The 16,371-nt window shown below is 47.1% G+C and overlaps 2 protein-coding genes across 4 annotated transcripts; both read left to right on the top strand.

The window, feature by feature from the left end:
- The first annotated feature begins 1,948 nt into the window (after nucleotides 1–1,948).
- On the top strand, nucleotides 1,949–9,764 carry zp3d.1 (zona pellucida glycoprotein 3d tandem duplicate 1). Of its 3 annotated transcripts, none has more exons than XM_064305078.1 (10): nucleotides 1,949–2,071; nucleotides 2,764–3,230; nucleotides 4,402–4,514; nucleotides 5,191–5,294; nucleotides 7,059–7,233; nucleotides 7,437–7,548; nucleotides 7,663–7,751; nucleotides 8,553–8,629; nucleotides 9,028–9,515; nucleotides 9,686–9,764. In XM_064305078.1, exons 1-9 carry the CDS (start codon nucleotides 1,972–1,974, stop codon nucleotides 9,510–9,512), a joined length of 1,722 nt encoding a protein of 573 aa, XP_064161148.1. In that variant the 5' UTR covers nucleotides 1,949–1,971; the 3' UTR covers nucleotides 9,513–9,515; nucleotides 9,686–9,764. The 3 variants fall into 3 exon arrangements, with proteins under 3 accessions (XP_064161148.1, XP_064161162.1, XP_064161156.1); XM_064305086.1 differs by lacking the exon at nucleotides 1,949–2,071 and adding an exon at nucleotides 2,397–2,498; XM_064305092.1 differs by lacking the exon at nucleotides 9,686–9,764 and having other exon boundaries at nucleotides 2,020–2,071; nucleotides 9,053–9,197.
- Nucleotides 9,765–11,081: 1,317 nt separating this feature from the next.
- On the top strand, nucleotides 11,082–15,602 carry LOC135237642 (uncharacterized). Its single transcript, XM_064304964.1, has 9 exons — nucleotides 11,082–12,158; nucleotides 12,275–12,390; nucleotides 12,671–12,774; nucleotides 12,865–13,039; nucleotides 13,143–13,254; nucleotides 13,374–13,462; nucleotides 14,040–14,125; nucleotides 14,341–15,010; nucleotides 15,551–15,602. The coding sequence occupies exons 1-8, from the start codon at nucleotides 11,604–11,606 to the stop codon at nucleotides 15,003–15,005; spliced, it is 1,902 nt and encodes a 633-aa protein (XP_064161034.1). The 5' UTR covers nucleotides 11,082–11,603; the 3' UTR covers nucleotides 15,006–15,010; nucleotides 15,551–15,602.
- The last annotated feature ends 769 nt before the right edge of the window (nucleotides 15,603–16,371 follow it).

Here is a 16,371-nt window from a genome sequence, read left to right as displayed (position 1 = left end):
GCAGCGATGTTCTGTTTCACGAGAAACCACTGCCTGAAATGTAGCCTCTATCTCAATCTCAGTTTATATTGTAACGGGCGGAGCAAGAAAACATTACAAGCATATGTTCAAAAGAACGTCTTAAAGTGGCATGATTTAAGATTGAGCTTGCCAGTCGTTCTTGGCTGTGCCCTTTAAAAGCATCCTCCGTAGCCTATCAAGCCTATTCTCTTTCAGTGTTTGCATCATTTCAGTGTATGACCAGAGAAGGGGCGTTGTGCACGAGCTGGAACATGATGCAATGGCACGATTAAACATGGTTTCTGAACTATATTTGGGCCAAGAAAAGGCTAACTTTTTTGTGAAGTTGGATAAATGTGGCAGAAGTCAACCATAAAATTAAGGTGGACTGGGTAGTAGGCTTCATAACGGTCACCTTGAAGTTGCTTCTTCCATATCAAGGAGCTGTTTAATCGGGACTGGACTTGTCATAACGTTTAACTAAAATGCGCGATCCAAAGAAACCGAACCGGTTCTGTTACCTTAGAGACATTTGTTTCGCAAAATGTTTATAGTTTTAGTCGCCCGACCCTGCTGTAGGCTATCTGAATGTGCGTGGCCAGGCTACTTTAAACGTATTGAGCTTTATATGAAATAGCCTACTATCGCCAGTGTGATTAAACTTCGTCTGACCATTTATGATTGTGTTGGAACGAAAAACAAAACACTACTTGCAATGGTTTTGTGTCCTATTACATGTGGGCGTCGCTGGTTGTAAATATGTTAAACGGGTAGCCTACCACCATTTGACGATAACGTGTCATTTGCTGCCATCGTGTCCACCGTCAATCCCATTGTGTGACATGTCTCAGCAAATTGATTCGTTGCTGATGTGAGAATACACCTACTCCAATTAGTTAGCAACTGAATTGTCCAGCCTGCGCCGATTATCCGTTCGTATTCCAAATGTGACGGTGTTGTTGTAGTCTTTTTAGGTCAGTGCAAATTGAAATATTTAGTATTTTGTCATTAAATAGCCCAACCTATTGTGCCTTTTAATTTAGCTGTAATAAATCGGGCCGTGTGCCGGTTCACCTGATATAGGTTAGCCTGCTTGCTTGACATTCGAAGCAAATGAGCTTCCATCCTAAATCAGAATGCTAACTCATAGAAATAAACTAGTAAAGTAAGACTGCCATTGTTCTGAATTTGAAAGCCTTCACGGCATACAAGCCTCAACGGAAATCTTACGTTTGAAATCTCAATAGTGTGCAGTCCGCATTAAGGCGATGTTCGCATGTGAGACAACGGATTCTTCCATCTTTGCGGGAATGATTGGCTATCCGAAGGTGTCCTTCGATTATTAATAATACGGGCATGTGAAAGTAAATAGGTGACCCTCTCAGAGCTATCTACACTAATGCCAGAGGTGATGTATAGTGCAATGCCCGCTATGCTCAGGTTTAAACAGAGGAAGCGAGAATAAAGATAGGCTGACTAAACGATTCCATCTGGTGCACAGAACGTGAACTACAATTGCCCGCACAGTTCCAGCCCATTTTGCTACGTTTGCTATGGCCGCGGCGGAGGCGACGCCGAGCGTCATAGGAGGGCTGTAATGTTTTCTGGGATTGGATTTGGTTGAAAGTATCATATTTTGTGCAATAAACGCATCTATCTTCGTCTAAATATATGGTCTAGTTCAAGGGTTTCCATTATAATTATTTTTTAGGGCTTCGAAATTAGCATTTGTTGTTTTTCCAGGAGGTCGTGAAGTGTCGTTGACTTGGATTCCAGTACATTTTCTCTATGAATATGTTTCTTCGTTAGAAAAAAAAAAACTCCTCGTGGAGAAAGTAAATATGCATCATAAAGGCAATGCAATATCGTGGCATTGTTTCAAAATGTCAGGTGCATGACCGGCCAGTATCCTAGGCTACCGTTTAGGCGCATTCGGCGTATTTCTATAAACTAGCCTATAATCCAGGTGGGATGGGCATCTTGCTTCCCCCCACGGCTTTAAACCTCTGTCCATGGTTCTGGTTTCCGGTACTGATGAAGACGTTAACAGGAGGGGGAAATAAGGATATTGGTAATTACGAAATTCTCAGAAACAACATAGCCCATTAGACAAATAATAACCTAATTCTTGCAACCAAACGCAACTGTGACAGTGTCGCGTTGGAGCAACCGAAAATAACTTTACAGGCATAGTTCATGTCTAAACGCAGTCTATGTTGGGCTAAAACTGTTTAATTATTAAAGTAGCCTAGTCTAAAACTACCCATACTTTATATTCCAGCAAAACAGTGTGCGGTTTGAACAGTAGCCTAACATCTAAATGGAATCCAACGCATTCGCATAGTTCTTGAACGTTGCAGGTTTTCGGTTAAAGCAGCCTATAGTGTTATTCAACTGTGTCCAATTTCGGGCACTTAATTGACGGAGTTTATTTAGAGGTCTCACTGACAGGTGCGCCTACTTACAGCGTGCACAGAGCTGACATCCTACACAAAGGGGTTTGAAGTTGATCGTCAGCTACTAATTGCACATTATTCAAAACAAAACAAACAAAAAAAACAACTTTTGTGACTGACCGTCGGTCGCTAAATGCTTGTAAATCTATTGTATAAAAGTTTTACAGCTGACCTTAGATTAAGGTTTAACGTCCAAATACTGAATCTAATTTGCTTCTTGACGGCTCGAGCCAGAGCAAGGTGTCCGTAATGTGGCTATATCTTCTGTCTTTTGTCTGCCTCGTGGCTATTTTTTCGCCGCCGCCAGTTTCCGCCGGGCCAGTTCTGAGCGTGGGAGGCTGGGAGAGGAAGGAGCAGCCCGGTCGCCGTCACGAGGCGATCGGGCCAAGGATGAGGGGACATGAAACCAGGACCCCCGGGCCCATCCTGCCGCCTTACCAACTCCCCATGTTCCGCCACGTGAAGGCTCCCCTCGTGGACATGGAGATGTTCAGACCTACTGCCGGGCTGAGGCCCGTTCCCGACGCCGTCAGGAATCTCTTGCTTCCCCCACCCGACAACTGGCTGGGTTACTCGACGGCCCCCGTCAGTAACCCCAGAGGAGTCGAGGTATGGTGCGGGAACGGGACGGTTTCTGTGCGGGTGAACAGGAGAATGCTCGGATTTTGGTGCCATCCACCAATGCTGTTCTTGGGAAATTGTGAGGTCTATCGTTTCACTAGAGACTACATTTACTTTCACAATGACCTTGCCAGATGTGGAATTAAGCCAAGGGTAAGTACAGCGATCAGTAAGTTTTCTGTATTGTGGTAGGAATTTATTAGGGGTATGACTCAAGAAGTTCATAATGTACCCTGTCCAAGATAAACTACAACAAAAACAAACACTGCAAATATTTTACATAATTAAAGTTTTACGCACACAGTAGGCTATTAATCGTGATCTGCAAGGAACACAATGCGTACATGTCAGAACCGTAGTCAGCCCAATCACAAATTGTAAAAAAAAAAGTCACTGTCCAAATCAACTGTATCTCAGGTGCATATGCCTATGCGAGTGATGTGGAACTACCCGTTCCATGTGTTAACCTTGACAACAGATTACACAGGTTTGTGGAACTGCGACTACACAAAGAAATTAAACTGATTGATGAACACCCTCTCTAACCTCTTGAAAAGCTTGGTTCGTGTGAGCTCTTCTGATAGCCTACACTTAAATTCGTTGGATTCTTTCCATTCAGAATTGCTCCATAAATTGTTTTGCCACCGCTCACGACAACACAATTGCCTTTGTCAGAAACCGGGTCGCATTCAAAGTAATTCCAAAAAGACTCTGCCGTTTTCTCCCGGCCAGTATCGATATAAGAGCTTGTGGAATGGCAGCACTTCCTTTAGCGTGTGTTTATCGCGGATGGCACCGTCACTGAGATATCGCCATCTACTGGGAATTTATTGCTTAGCAACCTGGAGGGGAAAACAGTTCCTGAATATTTTCGACATGCGTTGAAAAGCAATAATTCTATTTCATTTCCCTGCTGAAAAGTGGTCTGACCAGCCCACGTCGAATATAGTCAGCTAGTCCACCTGTTTGTCCACCGTCTTAACCAGCTTCGATCAGCTATGACCTGCTCGAAGCGTCGAAAAGCACAGCTCAACCAATTTTAAACCAGCTTAGACATTTTTTTTCAGCAGGGCTTAATTTGTTTTGTAAACGCATATTGTAGTTTCAGTTAGTTTTTTTCTCTCCCGTAAAACCGTTAGTTTTGATGCTTGTGGTAACCTTGATAATCACAGTTATCAGCAATCATAGTAACGGCGTTCTATAGGTGGACACTCAGTGCAACACCATGTCCGATTATAAAACTGTTTGCGACCACCCCCCCCCCCCCCCAAAAAAAACCTTGAACTCCCACCCCCATTCCTTCACGTTCTTTTTTGTTTGCCAGATAGACGATGGTCAGCTGGTGTACAGCAGCGCCCTGCGCTACGTCCCTGAACCACAGGGGGCAGTAATCAGAGCCGTGCCGCTCTCCCTCCCCATCCACTGCTCCTACAACAGGTACGACAAGCCCGGACTTTCTCCTCCAGTACTGCCACTGGCAGGAAGACTTCCTCATAGCCGAACTAGGGACGGTAATGATCAGGGACGCAATGTTTCTTGAATCCCATTAGGGGTGGGGGCAACGATGAGCCGTCTTCCACTCAGTTTGCACCAATCGAAAAAGATTTTGCCTTCCACACAAAAGCACAATAATCGGCTCGGAGCAGTGAGTGTGAAGTGTATGAAGGTTGTTTGTGTCCACCAATTACCCTGGACGAAATACCTGGCTGACTGTACACTTTTTTTGGCAACACAGTGATATATTCTTATATACTGTACAATGAGGAATTCAGCTACAAAACACTGGTCTTCTCCCATTTTTTGATCCATTGCCCCCCACCCACAAGGTGTATAAACAACAACAATAAATAAGAATAAAATAAGATAATAGATACAAAACAAAAACGTGAAGAACATAAATAAGTCAACTCTAATTAGCACATGTAGGACAGCAGAAAAAAAGATCATTTAGGGGGTTTTCTCTGCTGTTGAACATAGTGTCGGGTCATTTTTGACCCTTAAGACAACACAAGGGTTAAATAACAAAGAGTAGGAGCTGTCAGGATGTCCAGGGACAGGTGCGGCCCTCCTTGCCCCCCACCCCTGCACTGAATGCTGGCCCCCTTCCCTCTAGGTTTCACTATGCCTACAAAGTGGGCTACGTTCCTCGTTTGAAAGCGGACTCCTTCTTCAAGAGTATAACCAGTGAGCGCATCTTCAGCCTGGTCACCTGCAACGGTGAGCATGTTCCGTTTTGAGCGGTTGGGGGGGGGGGGGGGTTTAGGAGGGGGGGCAACAAACGTTTTCTGAACGATGATCCAGATGAAGTAAAAAAATTAAAATAAAACCAGGACAGTGGCCATGTGTGTGCTGCTAGAGAGGACACGTCTGTTGGAGTTAAATCACGGGTATGGCACCCGTCGAGTTTTGAATTAATGGCGTAAAACTCCCCATAATGACAATGCAGACGGCATGAAGGAAGATGACTATGAATGCATGAATGAATGAATGCATGCATGAATGAATGAATGACTACATGAATGAATGCATGAACGAATGCATGCATGAATGAATGAATACACGAATGAATGCATGAATGAATGCATGAACGAATGCATGCATGAATGAATGAATTAATGCATGAATGATTGCATTTATATAGCACTTTTCCTAACACTCAAAAGTGCTTTACAGTGATGAATGAGTAGGAACTCGCCTCAGCCCCCACCAATGTGTAGCCCCCACCTGGGTGATGCACGGCAGCCATGTCTGCACGGACACCCATCTTAGGGTAGCACGGCGCAGGAGTGAGTGAGCCCTTATAGGACAGGGCTCCCCAAAGCCTGGCCCCGGAGGTGCCCCAAGGTGCACTGGTTCTTTCTTTCTTTTGCGATTCAGTCCTTAATTATCACTATTGATTGCACAGTTGACTAGTTATCTCACCTTTCCAGGTTTCTTTGATCTGACCCAGTTGTGGATTTAAAAATATATATAATATTAACGTGGAAACAAAGATCAGGCCTTCCAGGAGTAGGGTTAGGGATCACTGTTATCAGGAGAAGTCAGGTGCACCTGCTAGCGTTGACAGCCGATGGGCCAACAGGGCACATGCAAAGGCCATTATCACCGGATATTTAGAAAGCGATATTATTTTTCCCACTGATGTTATATCCTAGACAAAATGTCTACGTCGTTCATTTAAAAAAAAAAAAACACACAACAATGACAATAACACACAACACAACGCACAACGCACAACTTTATCAATAATACAAAGGTTGATTTTATTATACCCCCACAGCCCCCACCCCCCAACACACATACACACCTTTATGATCATTATTTAAGTCCACGCATGGTCAGAAGAGAAGGTATGAAAATGTGCATAAAAAGGTACAAATGCTTGTCGCTGGGCTGGTACCCTGTAGGTACATATAGCTGGATCTCTACCCAGCAATACATAATTCATTTGCACCCTTTGGCTCGTAAAAGGTATTTGTTAGTACCCAAAGAGAACATTATTGTTCATTCAGGGTACATTTGGGAAATTTGTTCCTTAAAGAATAAAAATGTACCTCCACTGCACCTTTAGTTGTGGGAGTGTATTTATAGCCCGATGTGAGCAATAACTTTTTTTCCCCTCCTCTTGAATCTCAATGATAACAGAAAACAGTGGTCCGAAAAGGGGAGCGTGGGTTTCTCCGATTTATTCTAAAATAAGGAAACGAGCAAAGCAGCAGCGCTCCTGTCCTTTCAGGACGAAGTGTAGCACAGTGGGTAAGGAACTGGGCTTGTAGCCGAAAGGTCGCAGGTTCGATTCCCGGGTAAGGCCACTGCCGTTGTACCCTTGAGCAAGGTACTTAACCTGCATTGCTTCAGTATATATCCAGCTGTATAAATGGATGCAATGTATAAATGCTGTGTAAAATGTTGTGTAAGTCGCTCTGGATAAGAGCGTCTGCTAAATGCCTGTAATGTAATGTAATTTATTTTCGGTGTCAGATCGCTGGGAGCGGCTGGACTCCACGGCGAGCTACATGCTCGGGGCGCCCATGCATTTCGAGGCCTCCACGCCCATCGTCTCCAGAGCGGAACGGGTGTCGGTCACCGCCTGTCACGTCACCGTATCCAGGGACCCCAATTCAGCACCCCGGATGGACGTGATTAAAAACTACGGGTAATGCCGCTTTTTTTTTTTTTTTTTTGGCCTGCGTAGTTTGGGCCGTGCGTGGCAAAGTGCATTTTGGGTAATATGAAGAAGAGTATGCGATTAAGACCTGACACGGTGACATCCCCAGACCCGCGAGCGCGCATGCGACACTGCTAAACCACTACGGTCGACTGTGCTGACCTAGAACCGCAATGCAAACTGGCTTTCAGGTGCATGGTGGACAGCCAAAGGCTCGGGAGCCGGTCCAGGTTTCACGGCTACGGGACGGGCGTCCTGCGGTTCTCCGTCGACGCTTTCGTGTTCCCAAAAATCTCGGCCAAGGTGAAAATCTTCGGCGAAGCATTTTGGCGTTCTGGCGCACACCTGAAGCGCCTCGCGCGTTCTCCCAAACCCCGCCAAGTCATGTTGTCGTTTCCCCCCCCCCCCCCCCCACAGCTTCTGTACCTGCACTGTGAGATGACGGTGGCGGATTACCCTGCCACTCCCACCGCCAAGTCCTGCACCTTCAACAGTAACACGAGAAGGTAACGCTCTGTGATCATTGTAGCGCTCTGACCGGGCGTCCAGCCGAAGCCGTTTGTATTTGTGTGACCGTGTGCGTGCATGCGTGTGTGTCTGTGTCTGTGTGTGCGTGCATGCGTGTGTGTGTGACCGTGTGAGTGCATGCGTGTGTGTGTGTGTCTGTGTGTGCGTGCATGCGTGTAACACTCACCTCCAAGTAGAGAAACTCCTCAGGTTCCACAGACTCATAGTGACCTCCAAATTCAAGATGTGATGGGAACACATAACACTAGATCCTCAGAGAAAATTCTCCTCATGGTCCCAAGTACTCGAACAGAACTGGGTAAATCAGCCTTTTCCTTTCATGCCTCGCATGTCTGGAATGAGTTACAAGGCATTCTTAATCTGAAATCCTTACCCTCTCTTGACATGTTTAAAAATATGTTAAAATCAGTTTTTACTGAACACTGTTATTGCTTCTAACAAGTGCCTTTTAGCTCCTGATCCTTGTATGTCTGTTCTGTTTTTTTTATTATTTTTTTTGGTATGTTTTTAATAGGAAACTTTTATTTTTCTGCTGCCATCTTGACCAGGACTCCCTGGCAGAAGAGATATTGTATCTCAATGGGACCTTCCTGGTTAAATAAGGGATAATAAATAAATAAATAAATAACACCAGTGATGCCATCATCCCTCAGCCCTGGCAGAGCGTATTTTCGGGGCTTCTTGCATTAAAGTTGAGTCAATGCACCGTGACCATCATTCGGGTCAGGCTGTAATTTTGCGGTGCATTGTGGTCCTGACTGTGACATATTCTCTGTAAGGTGGGAGGAGCTGTTCGACCCTCAGACTGTCCACGTCTGCTCCTGCTGTGACTCCCAGTGCGATGCTCATGGGATTCGTAAGTAACTGACTCAAGAGAAAATAATGTCGATGTGTAAGCTAAACCGTAACCAGAATCATGTGAGTGGTTTAGCACTTCATATAGCAGCTCCTAAAATGCAGCTCATGTTCCCCAGGACCAATGAGCGGATATGACTTCCCACTTTTCACTTGGTAGGGCTTCTGTTTGAGAGTCAGACTGGTTGCTAACAATGCCCCCTCCCTTTTAATGAAAAATGCTGTGTGCCATGCATGTCTGCTTGGGTCTGATTCCTTATTGCTCTGTCCTGCACTGTCTGCAATAGGTCTCACTTTGGCCAGGTTGTAGTCTCAGATTGATTTGCTGATAGGAAGGTTGGTGATGTGTGTGTGTGTGCGTGCGCGCACATGTGTGTGTGTGTGTGTTTACATACACAGGGCCCTCCTTGTACCCTTCTCCAAGATCCCTGATCACCAGTGACCCGTGGAGCATTCTCGGTGCCGTGACAACGACAGGGACAGGGGGGTCTGTGCAGGATGACAGGAGGGAGTCGGAGGTGCCTGAAGATGTGTTGGAGGCTGAAGGGGTGGGTCCAGTGGCAGAGCCAATAGACAGTGAGGGGGCGGGGTCAGAGGCGGGGCCTGCAGAGACTAAGGAGGAGTCTGAGCACCCTGTTCAGGTTCGGGGGTTTCGGGGAAGGGGAATAGGACAGGGGTCAGGGGGCCACCCCTCGGGGGTGCGGGAGGAACCCCTGAAAGCTGAGGGGGAGCCTGCCGTGTGGCGGGAGGATGACCAAGGACCAGACCTGGACGAGGAAGAGGAGGAGGAGGAAGACGGAGGTGCGCAGGAGGACGTTGAAGATGAGGACGGCGCCTCCTCCCACGCAGTAGCTGGGAAGGTTTTGGAATCCCTCATCATGTGACAAGTAATGACAACTTTTACAAACCCGAAAAACAGAGCGCTATATCTCTGGCGCTATATAAGCAGACTTCTTTTATCAGAGTCCATGCTTGCTTAATGTTTGTTTTATTTTTGTTACTGTACATTATTTGACGTGGATCTGATTATGTAGCTAAGCCTCTCTTCCTTCTCTAGGACACTCACTTCATGGACTTGAACACGATGTTGACTGATCTCACACCACAACGGGAAAAATAAATCTCACTGAAGGACACGGATTCCTTGGTTGACTTGCGTCAGATGACATGTTGGGGAACGTGGGGAGTGGAGTGTGGGAGTGGGACAGAGTGTGGGAGTGGGAGGGGAGTGTGGGACTGAGAGTGTGGGAGTGGGACTGAGAGTGTGGGAGTGGGAGGGGAGTGTGGGACAGAGTGTGGGAGTGGGAGGGGAGTGTGGGACAGAGTGTGGGAGTGGGAGGGGAGTGTGGGACAGAGTGTGGGAGTGAGAGGGGAGTGTGGGACAGAGTGTGGGAGTGGGAGTGGAGTGTGAGGGGAGTGAGGGGAGGGGAGGTGTGGGACAGAGTGTGGGAGTGGGAGGGGAGTGTGGGACAGAGTGTGGGAGTGAGAGGGGAGTGTGGGACAGAGTGTGGGAGTGGGAGGGGAGTGTGGGACAGAGTGTGGGAGTGGGAGGGGAGTGTGGGACAGAGTGTGGGAGTGGGAGTGGAGTGCTCATCCACGTATGTTCGCAGCCCGTATGAGCCAATGAGGCGAACGGGCATGCCTTCCCAAAAGCTCGTAACTGGAGGAGATGCCATGCTCTGCTGATCGACTCGCAAGGTTAATTTCATACACACACACTCACACACACGCACACACAAACACACACACACACACACACACACACAGACACACACACACACACACACACACGCACACAGCACACACAGCACACGCACACACACACACACGACACACACACACGACACGCACACACACACACACGACCACACACACACAACGACACACACACACCACCACGCACACACGACAGCACACACACCCCGCACACACACACACAGACACGCGCACACACACACACGCGCGCACGCACACACAGACACACACACACGCGCACACACACACACACAGACACACACACACGCGCGCACGCACACACAGACACACACACACGCCAGCTCTCCTGATGACACAGTTTAAAATGGAATTCTTTTGGTTTTTCCAAAATAGATTTTCTGGTGGTCTGCCAAGTTAATAATGCGTGTGTCAGTGTGTATGTGTGGGCAGGGGTGGGTGCTTTCAAACTACAATATAATTAAATAAAACCTCAAAGGTACCCTATAAGCAATACCATCAAAGTGGAAGCTAGAAAAATCTAATTCACAAGATCGTATTCACAACTAAATAACAGGTTTATCTCTGTGTGTGTGTGTGTAAAAATTTGAAAAAAGTCAAATATATAATTCCTACTAATTAACAAAAGTTTGGTTATATATTGAGAATTTATTTTAACAAAGATGCATGTACGTAGCACATACACAGATCATACAGACGCGTCGACTAATACATATATTCACAATGTCACGTCTGAATATCAACATGAAAGTAGCCGACGAGATACAAAAGCACTGTACGCCTTTCAGCAGGCCACATCATATGCGAGAGTGAGATGGTTTGTAGTAAAATTTTAAAATTTTTATTTTGTAATTTTTTTTTTAAATACAGAAGTATTAAAGTATTGCAGGCGTATTCTCGATAGTGACATTTTAACGCAAGGCTATCGTTGTAGGCTACGTGCCGTTTAATTTGGTCTATAGGCTTGAAGCTTTCCGATTAATTTCAAACGTTGTTTCTACTGCAGCCAAATTCACTAAATATATTACAATTAAAAAATCCGTACAGTTGAAACAAATCAGTTTACTTAACACGCATGTGCTTGCTTTAATTAAGACGCGTCATCACCAGGTGATTTTAAATACTGTCAATGAATATGGGATCTTCGTATTTAAGAATAAGTACCGAGACCTTACAGGTGAAAAAAACAAACTGACTTGAAGCTGTGTTGTTATCGGTCAAGATATTCAACTTTTCGGGTAATGGGTCCATTTCTTCTTTTTCTGTGTGTGTTTTTATGCGGTTTTTATCCATTCGTGTGCGAGCGCCACAACACAGAACAAGACGCCGAATGGAACGTCCAGCCCGCGGGCGCTGTGCCGCTCTTCCCGGACAGTGGTGCAGTGTTCCCCACACGAGGGTTTCTTGGGCGATGGGACGGGATTGAAAACAAGAACCAGACTCCGCTTCCGTGGCCATACCTTTCTCTTCCAATGTTCCAGCACTCGATCGCTCCTCTTGTAAACAAAGAGCTAATGAAGCCCACTCGCGCGACCGGGCGCGAGCCCATGCCTGAAAATTTAAAAAAGGTTTTGCTTCCCGATGCTCCGCGTCGCCCGGCCAGACCCTCCCGCGGACGCAAGGATGTGGTTGCATCGTGCACCTTCAACAAAATGCGCGTCAGAGTCCGCAGGAAATGTCTGGGCTCGAGGGCTTTGTCTTCGGAGTTGTCTCTTGGAACGTGCTCTGTCAGCAACCAAACGGATAACTTCTTTTTCTTTTGTTACAACGTCAGCCAGTGCGGAAGTAACACAACGGTAAGGTGTGCTTATTTGCGCGTGCGTGCGTGCGTGCGTGAGCGAAAGAGAGAGAGAGAGAATCGTAATGCACAAAAATAAAACTTTCCTGTGCAAAATCAATCCTTTCTGTTCAGATGATCGACAATCGGGTGGTGTACTCAAACACACTGCACTTTACCCCCGAAGCACCCAAATCACTCATTCGGACGGCCGTGCCCTTCAGTCTGCCAATTTTCTGCCACTACAACAGGTACTGTAGCATTTATTTTTCCTGTGTCTCCCTAATTGTTACTAAGCCTAAATCTATGCATTGTTTTAAAAAAAAAAAAAACATTTCGATGTCTTTAAATGAAATGAGCTGGAAACCGATGCATAAGAGCTGTAATGTAATGTCTGTACTGGAGCGATAGCTGGCATGCAAACATGGTCCTCTGGGCCAGCGTTAAGAACCTTATTTTTCCTGCTGCTTCACAATGAAGCTGTTTGACGGCAATGGTGAACAGTTCCACATCCCCTGCCCTCCGCTGCAGGTTCCACTACTCCTACAAGATTGGATACCTGCCAGAGATCAAGACGCACCAGTTCTTCAGGAGCATGCAGCCGAGCAGCGACTTCACGCTCAGTGCCTGCAACGGTGAAGCCCCCTGTTCTGCGTAACGGACGGCGCGCCGTGACGGCGTCGGACGGCGGGGTTTTTATCGTAACGGCGCGTCCCTGCTTTCAGCTCGATGGGAGCGGCTCCCCGCGGCGCGCGGCTACGTCATCGGCAGCCCCATGTACTTCGAGGCCCGGTCGCCGCCCGTCTCCGGGGACCAGAGGCTCTTCGTCAGCTTCTGTTACGCCACCCCGTCCCGGGAGCTCGCCGGCGCGCTCCGCTTCGCGGTGATAGAGAACTCTGGGTAATGAGTCCTCTTCCGGGGTTGGCCCATGGCGCCGTTTTCCCCGCCGCCTCCCGCGGCGCGGCGTTGGCGTTGACGTTGACGCGCGTTTCTCTGCCCTCAGGTGCATGTCACACAACAACGGCGCCGGCAGCCGGTCCAGGTTCGTCCGTCACAAACGGGACGTCCTGAGGTTCGAGGTGGAAGCCTTCGTCTTCGAGGGAGTGGCGGATGAGGTGAACTTTTTTTTGTTGTTGTTTTTTTTTTGCTTAATTTGTTTGGGGGGGTTCGAAGATGTTTTTAACTGAAAGGGCTGAACATGTCGCCTCCTGCCCTGCCCCCACCCCCCCCTTAGCGTCTCTACATGCACTGTGAGATGTTTGTGGCCAACCATTTTGCGACTGAAATCGCCAAATCCTGCACCTACAACTCGACGACAGGCAGGTAAGAGCCAAATTTGATGGAGGACTCCCGCCAAAAAAAAAGAATCGGTCGACACCGCAATAGTAAGTTGTCTATCTCACTTCTAATTTGTCATAAAATAATTTAGGCCTACCTGAACAATTATGTCACCCACGTATGTAATAACCCCGCTTTCTCAGATCGCAGAGTTTTGATTAAGGAAAATTATTGGAGGAAACGGGTGAAACCGGAGACTCCAATCTTCCATGGTGTCTGTAACACTGTGATTGTGACTTAAGAAATGTAGAGAAAGCAACAGCTTTGTTGTCAATGCACAGTATTCTCCTATTCTAGAGATGCCTGCATTGATTTTTATTTTTTTTTAAATAAGAGGAGTTTCATCCCAGGAACATTATCACATAAAATTCTCTTTCGCAGATGTAGAAGGTGGGTTTGGTTTTGACACATGAAATGCAGGTCGTGCCAGTCAACATCAGTCAATCGTGACTTCTGAGTGGCACTCCCTTTTAATGGTGCTGGTTTACTAGTGCAACTGCCCCGCCCACCCCCACCTCCACCCCCAACCCCAATTTCACACCTCACCTTTGTGTCCTGACAGGTGGGAGGAGCTATACGGCGACACCCAGGTGTGCACCTGCTGCAACTCCACCTGCATCAGCTCTGTGTCAGCGGCTGAACTTCCTGGTGAGAGAAGCCCTCGCCCTCCTAACACATGGAGGGCTGGGAAAGTTTTGGGTATCGCAGGGCTATTACCCCCCCGCCCCCTCATTTCTGGGGGGTCCCCGCTTGCTGAAGTTTGTTCTGGAAGCTCGCACTCGGCAGGGGAAGCAGCGGGTCACCGGAGAGGTTTGTATTCTAACCCTCGAACCCCCTCCGTCTCGTCCCATCTCTGCTTTCAGCCACCAAGAAGATTGTCACCAGCGGCTCCTGGGTGCTGGAACCCGACAGTGGAGCGGTTTTGGGGGAGGCCACTGTGGAGTGGGACAAGCCGCCACGGCCTGAGACCAAGTCCGTGACTGAGGCGCTGGCTACAGTGACCGAGCCGGAGATCAGGAGATGGACTGAGCCGGAGACTACAATAGAGACTGACCCAGAGATCATGAGATGGACTGAGCCCGAGACTACGATAGAGACCGACTCAGAGATCATGAGATGGCCTGAGCCAGAGACTACGATAGAGACCGACTCAGAGATCATGAGATGGCCTGAGCCAGAGACTACGATAGAGACCGACTCAGAGATCTTAAGATGGACTGAGCCAGAGACTACGATGGTGACTGAGCCAGAGATCAGGAGATGGACTGAGCCCAAGGCTACGATGGTGACTGAGACAGAGATCAGGAGATGGACTGAGCCCAAGGCTACGATAGAGACTGAGCCAGAGATCAGGAGATGGACTCAGCCCAAGGCTACGATGGTGACTGAGCCAGTGACTCCCCCAGAGGTTAAGAGGTGGCCTGATAAGGTGCCCAAGGGGAAGCCGGTGAAAGGGTCCGCTGTCAAGGAAGCAGAGAAGGGATCCGTGCCTCGCCTGTCATTCAAGGAAGTCTTCGGGATCCCCTGACTCTGGTGAGTGCTGCTCTTTTTCATTTCATTCATCCTTTGTGTCCCGTCCTGCCCAGACATTCTGCCCATGGAAACATCCTCAGCGTTGGCTCCAGTAGCTTTTTCAAAAAAAAAACTGCCCTGCCCCACCTGGGAATCGAACCTGCAACCAGTCCGGTTCCCCGCCTGCTATAGCACCCTCTTGCCCAGTGTTACAGTGTAGAGAAGGAATGCAGTTATTCATTCCACTTTCGTTATAAGAATTTGAATATTTATATGTTTATAATTTTTTTTATTTTGTTTTTTTTGTAAAACAACATCTTTGGCATTGCAATCTGAAGACTAGTGACTGAGTACATTTTTGCTTTTTTTCCAGGCAAGTGTTAACTCAAATACTAATGAAACACTACAACTTCTTTGCGGGTCTTGTCCTCAAGACCTCTCAAAAAAAAAAGAAAAAAAAGAAATTGTGTGTCTTACATCCCCCCCCCCCACCCCCACCCCCACCCCAAAATGAATTTAAGGTTGATCGCTGATTCCAATGTTCTTTTTTTAACCCCATAGGTGCCTTCTGTTCCGTGGATTTTGATTTGAGCCAATAAAACTTTAAAAAGGGTCAGCGTCTCATCTGTCGTTCTCCGCGCTCAGCTCAGACTCCGTGTTTGCATTTCCTCCCCAGTCCTTCTGCCACGACTCGAGCTTCCATGTGACTGCTGGTCCATGTTCCCCTCTCAGGTGCACTGCTCTGGAAAGTTTGGATGTGTTGTTTCTCAGATTTCTGGAGGTTTGTGGGGAAACGTCAAAAACAAATATGTAAATGCGTTGAAGGTGTTTCTGGGGGTCTGGCCTGGGACAGAATCTTTTCAAAAATCATTAGGCTGATCAGGGCTGCCCATCCCTGTTCCTTTAGATTTACTGGCCTGTAGGTTTTTACTCCAACCCTAACAAAGTGCACCTCATTAAACAGCAAGAGATCTCATTGAGTTTCTAATCTGTAGAATCAGGTGTGCCAAATTAGGGTGAATGAAATGAAAACCTACAGGACAGTAGATCTCTAGGACCACGGTTGGCCAATCATGGGGTGGATGGTGTATTTTTTGGGATAAATGTATTGAATGATCACTCAGAAAAATGCTTTATAAACCAGTAAACAGACACAGGATGTGAAAACCACAATGACACTTGCAGGGAAATGAATGTCAGCATTTTAAAATCTGTTATGGCTTCATTGCTGAATGTATGTTCAGTGTTGCACAATTTTTTTTAAAGGTAAAAAAAATACTGGATGGATATCTGCCATCCTTTGATCCTCACATGGTGAAATAAAAATAGAAAATATGAGCATTTGGTCCACAATAGATTTGGAATTCATTTCAGAAATGCTA

The sequence above is a fragment of the Anguilla rostrata genome, chromosome 1, assembly GCF_018555375.3.
Source record: "Anguilla rostrata isolate EN2019 chromosome 1, ASM1855537v3, whole genome shotgun sequence".
NCBI lineage: Eukaryota > Metazoa > Chordata > Actinopteri > Anguilliformes > Anguillidae > Anguilla > Anguilla rostrata.
Note: the sequence above shows the minus strand (reverse complement) of the source record. Positions and strands in the feature narration are given on the sequence as shown.

What these genes read in the sequence shown, in the direction of transcription:
- LOC135237642 (XM_064304964.1), top strand. Translation starts at nt 11,604, where the DNA reads ATGGGTCCATTTCTTCTTTTTCTGTGTGTGTTTTTATGCGGTTTTTAT. An exon ending in GCGGTGATAGAGAACTCTGG is followed by an intron (nt 13,040 to 13,142) that starts GTAATGAGTCCT and finishes CTCTGCCCTCAG; the next exon opens with GTGCATGTCACACAACAACG. An exon ending in TACAACTCGACGACAGGCAG is followed by an intron (nt 13,463 to 14,039) that starts GTAAGAGCCAAA and finishes GTGTCCTGACAG; the next exon opens with GTGGGAGGAGCTATACGGCG.
- zp3d.1 (XM_064305078.1), top strand. Translation starts at nt 1,972, where the DNA reads ATGGGCATCTTGCTTCCCCCCACGGCTTTAAACCTCTGTCCATGGTTC. An exon ending in TTCAACAGTAACACGAGAAG is followed by an intron (nt 7,752 to 8,552) that starts GTAACGCTCTGT and finishes ATTCTCTGTAAG; the next exon opens with GTGGGAGGAGCTGTTCGACC. An exon ending in GTGCGATGCTCATGGGATTC is followed by an intron (nt 8,630 to 9,027) that starts GTAAGTAACTGA and finishes TTACATACACAG; the next exon opens with GGCCCTCCTTGTACCCTTCT.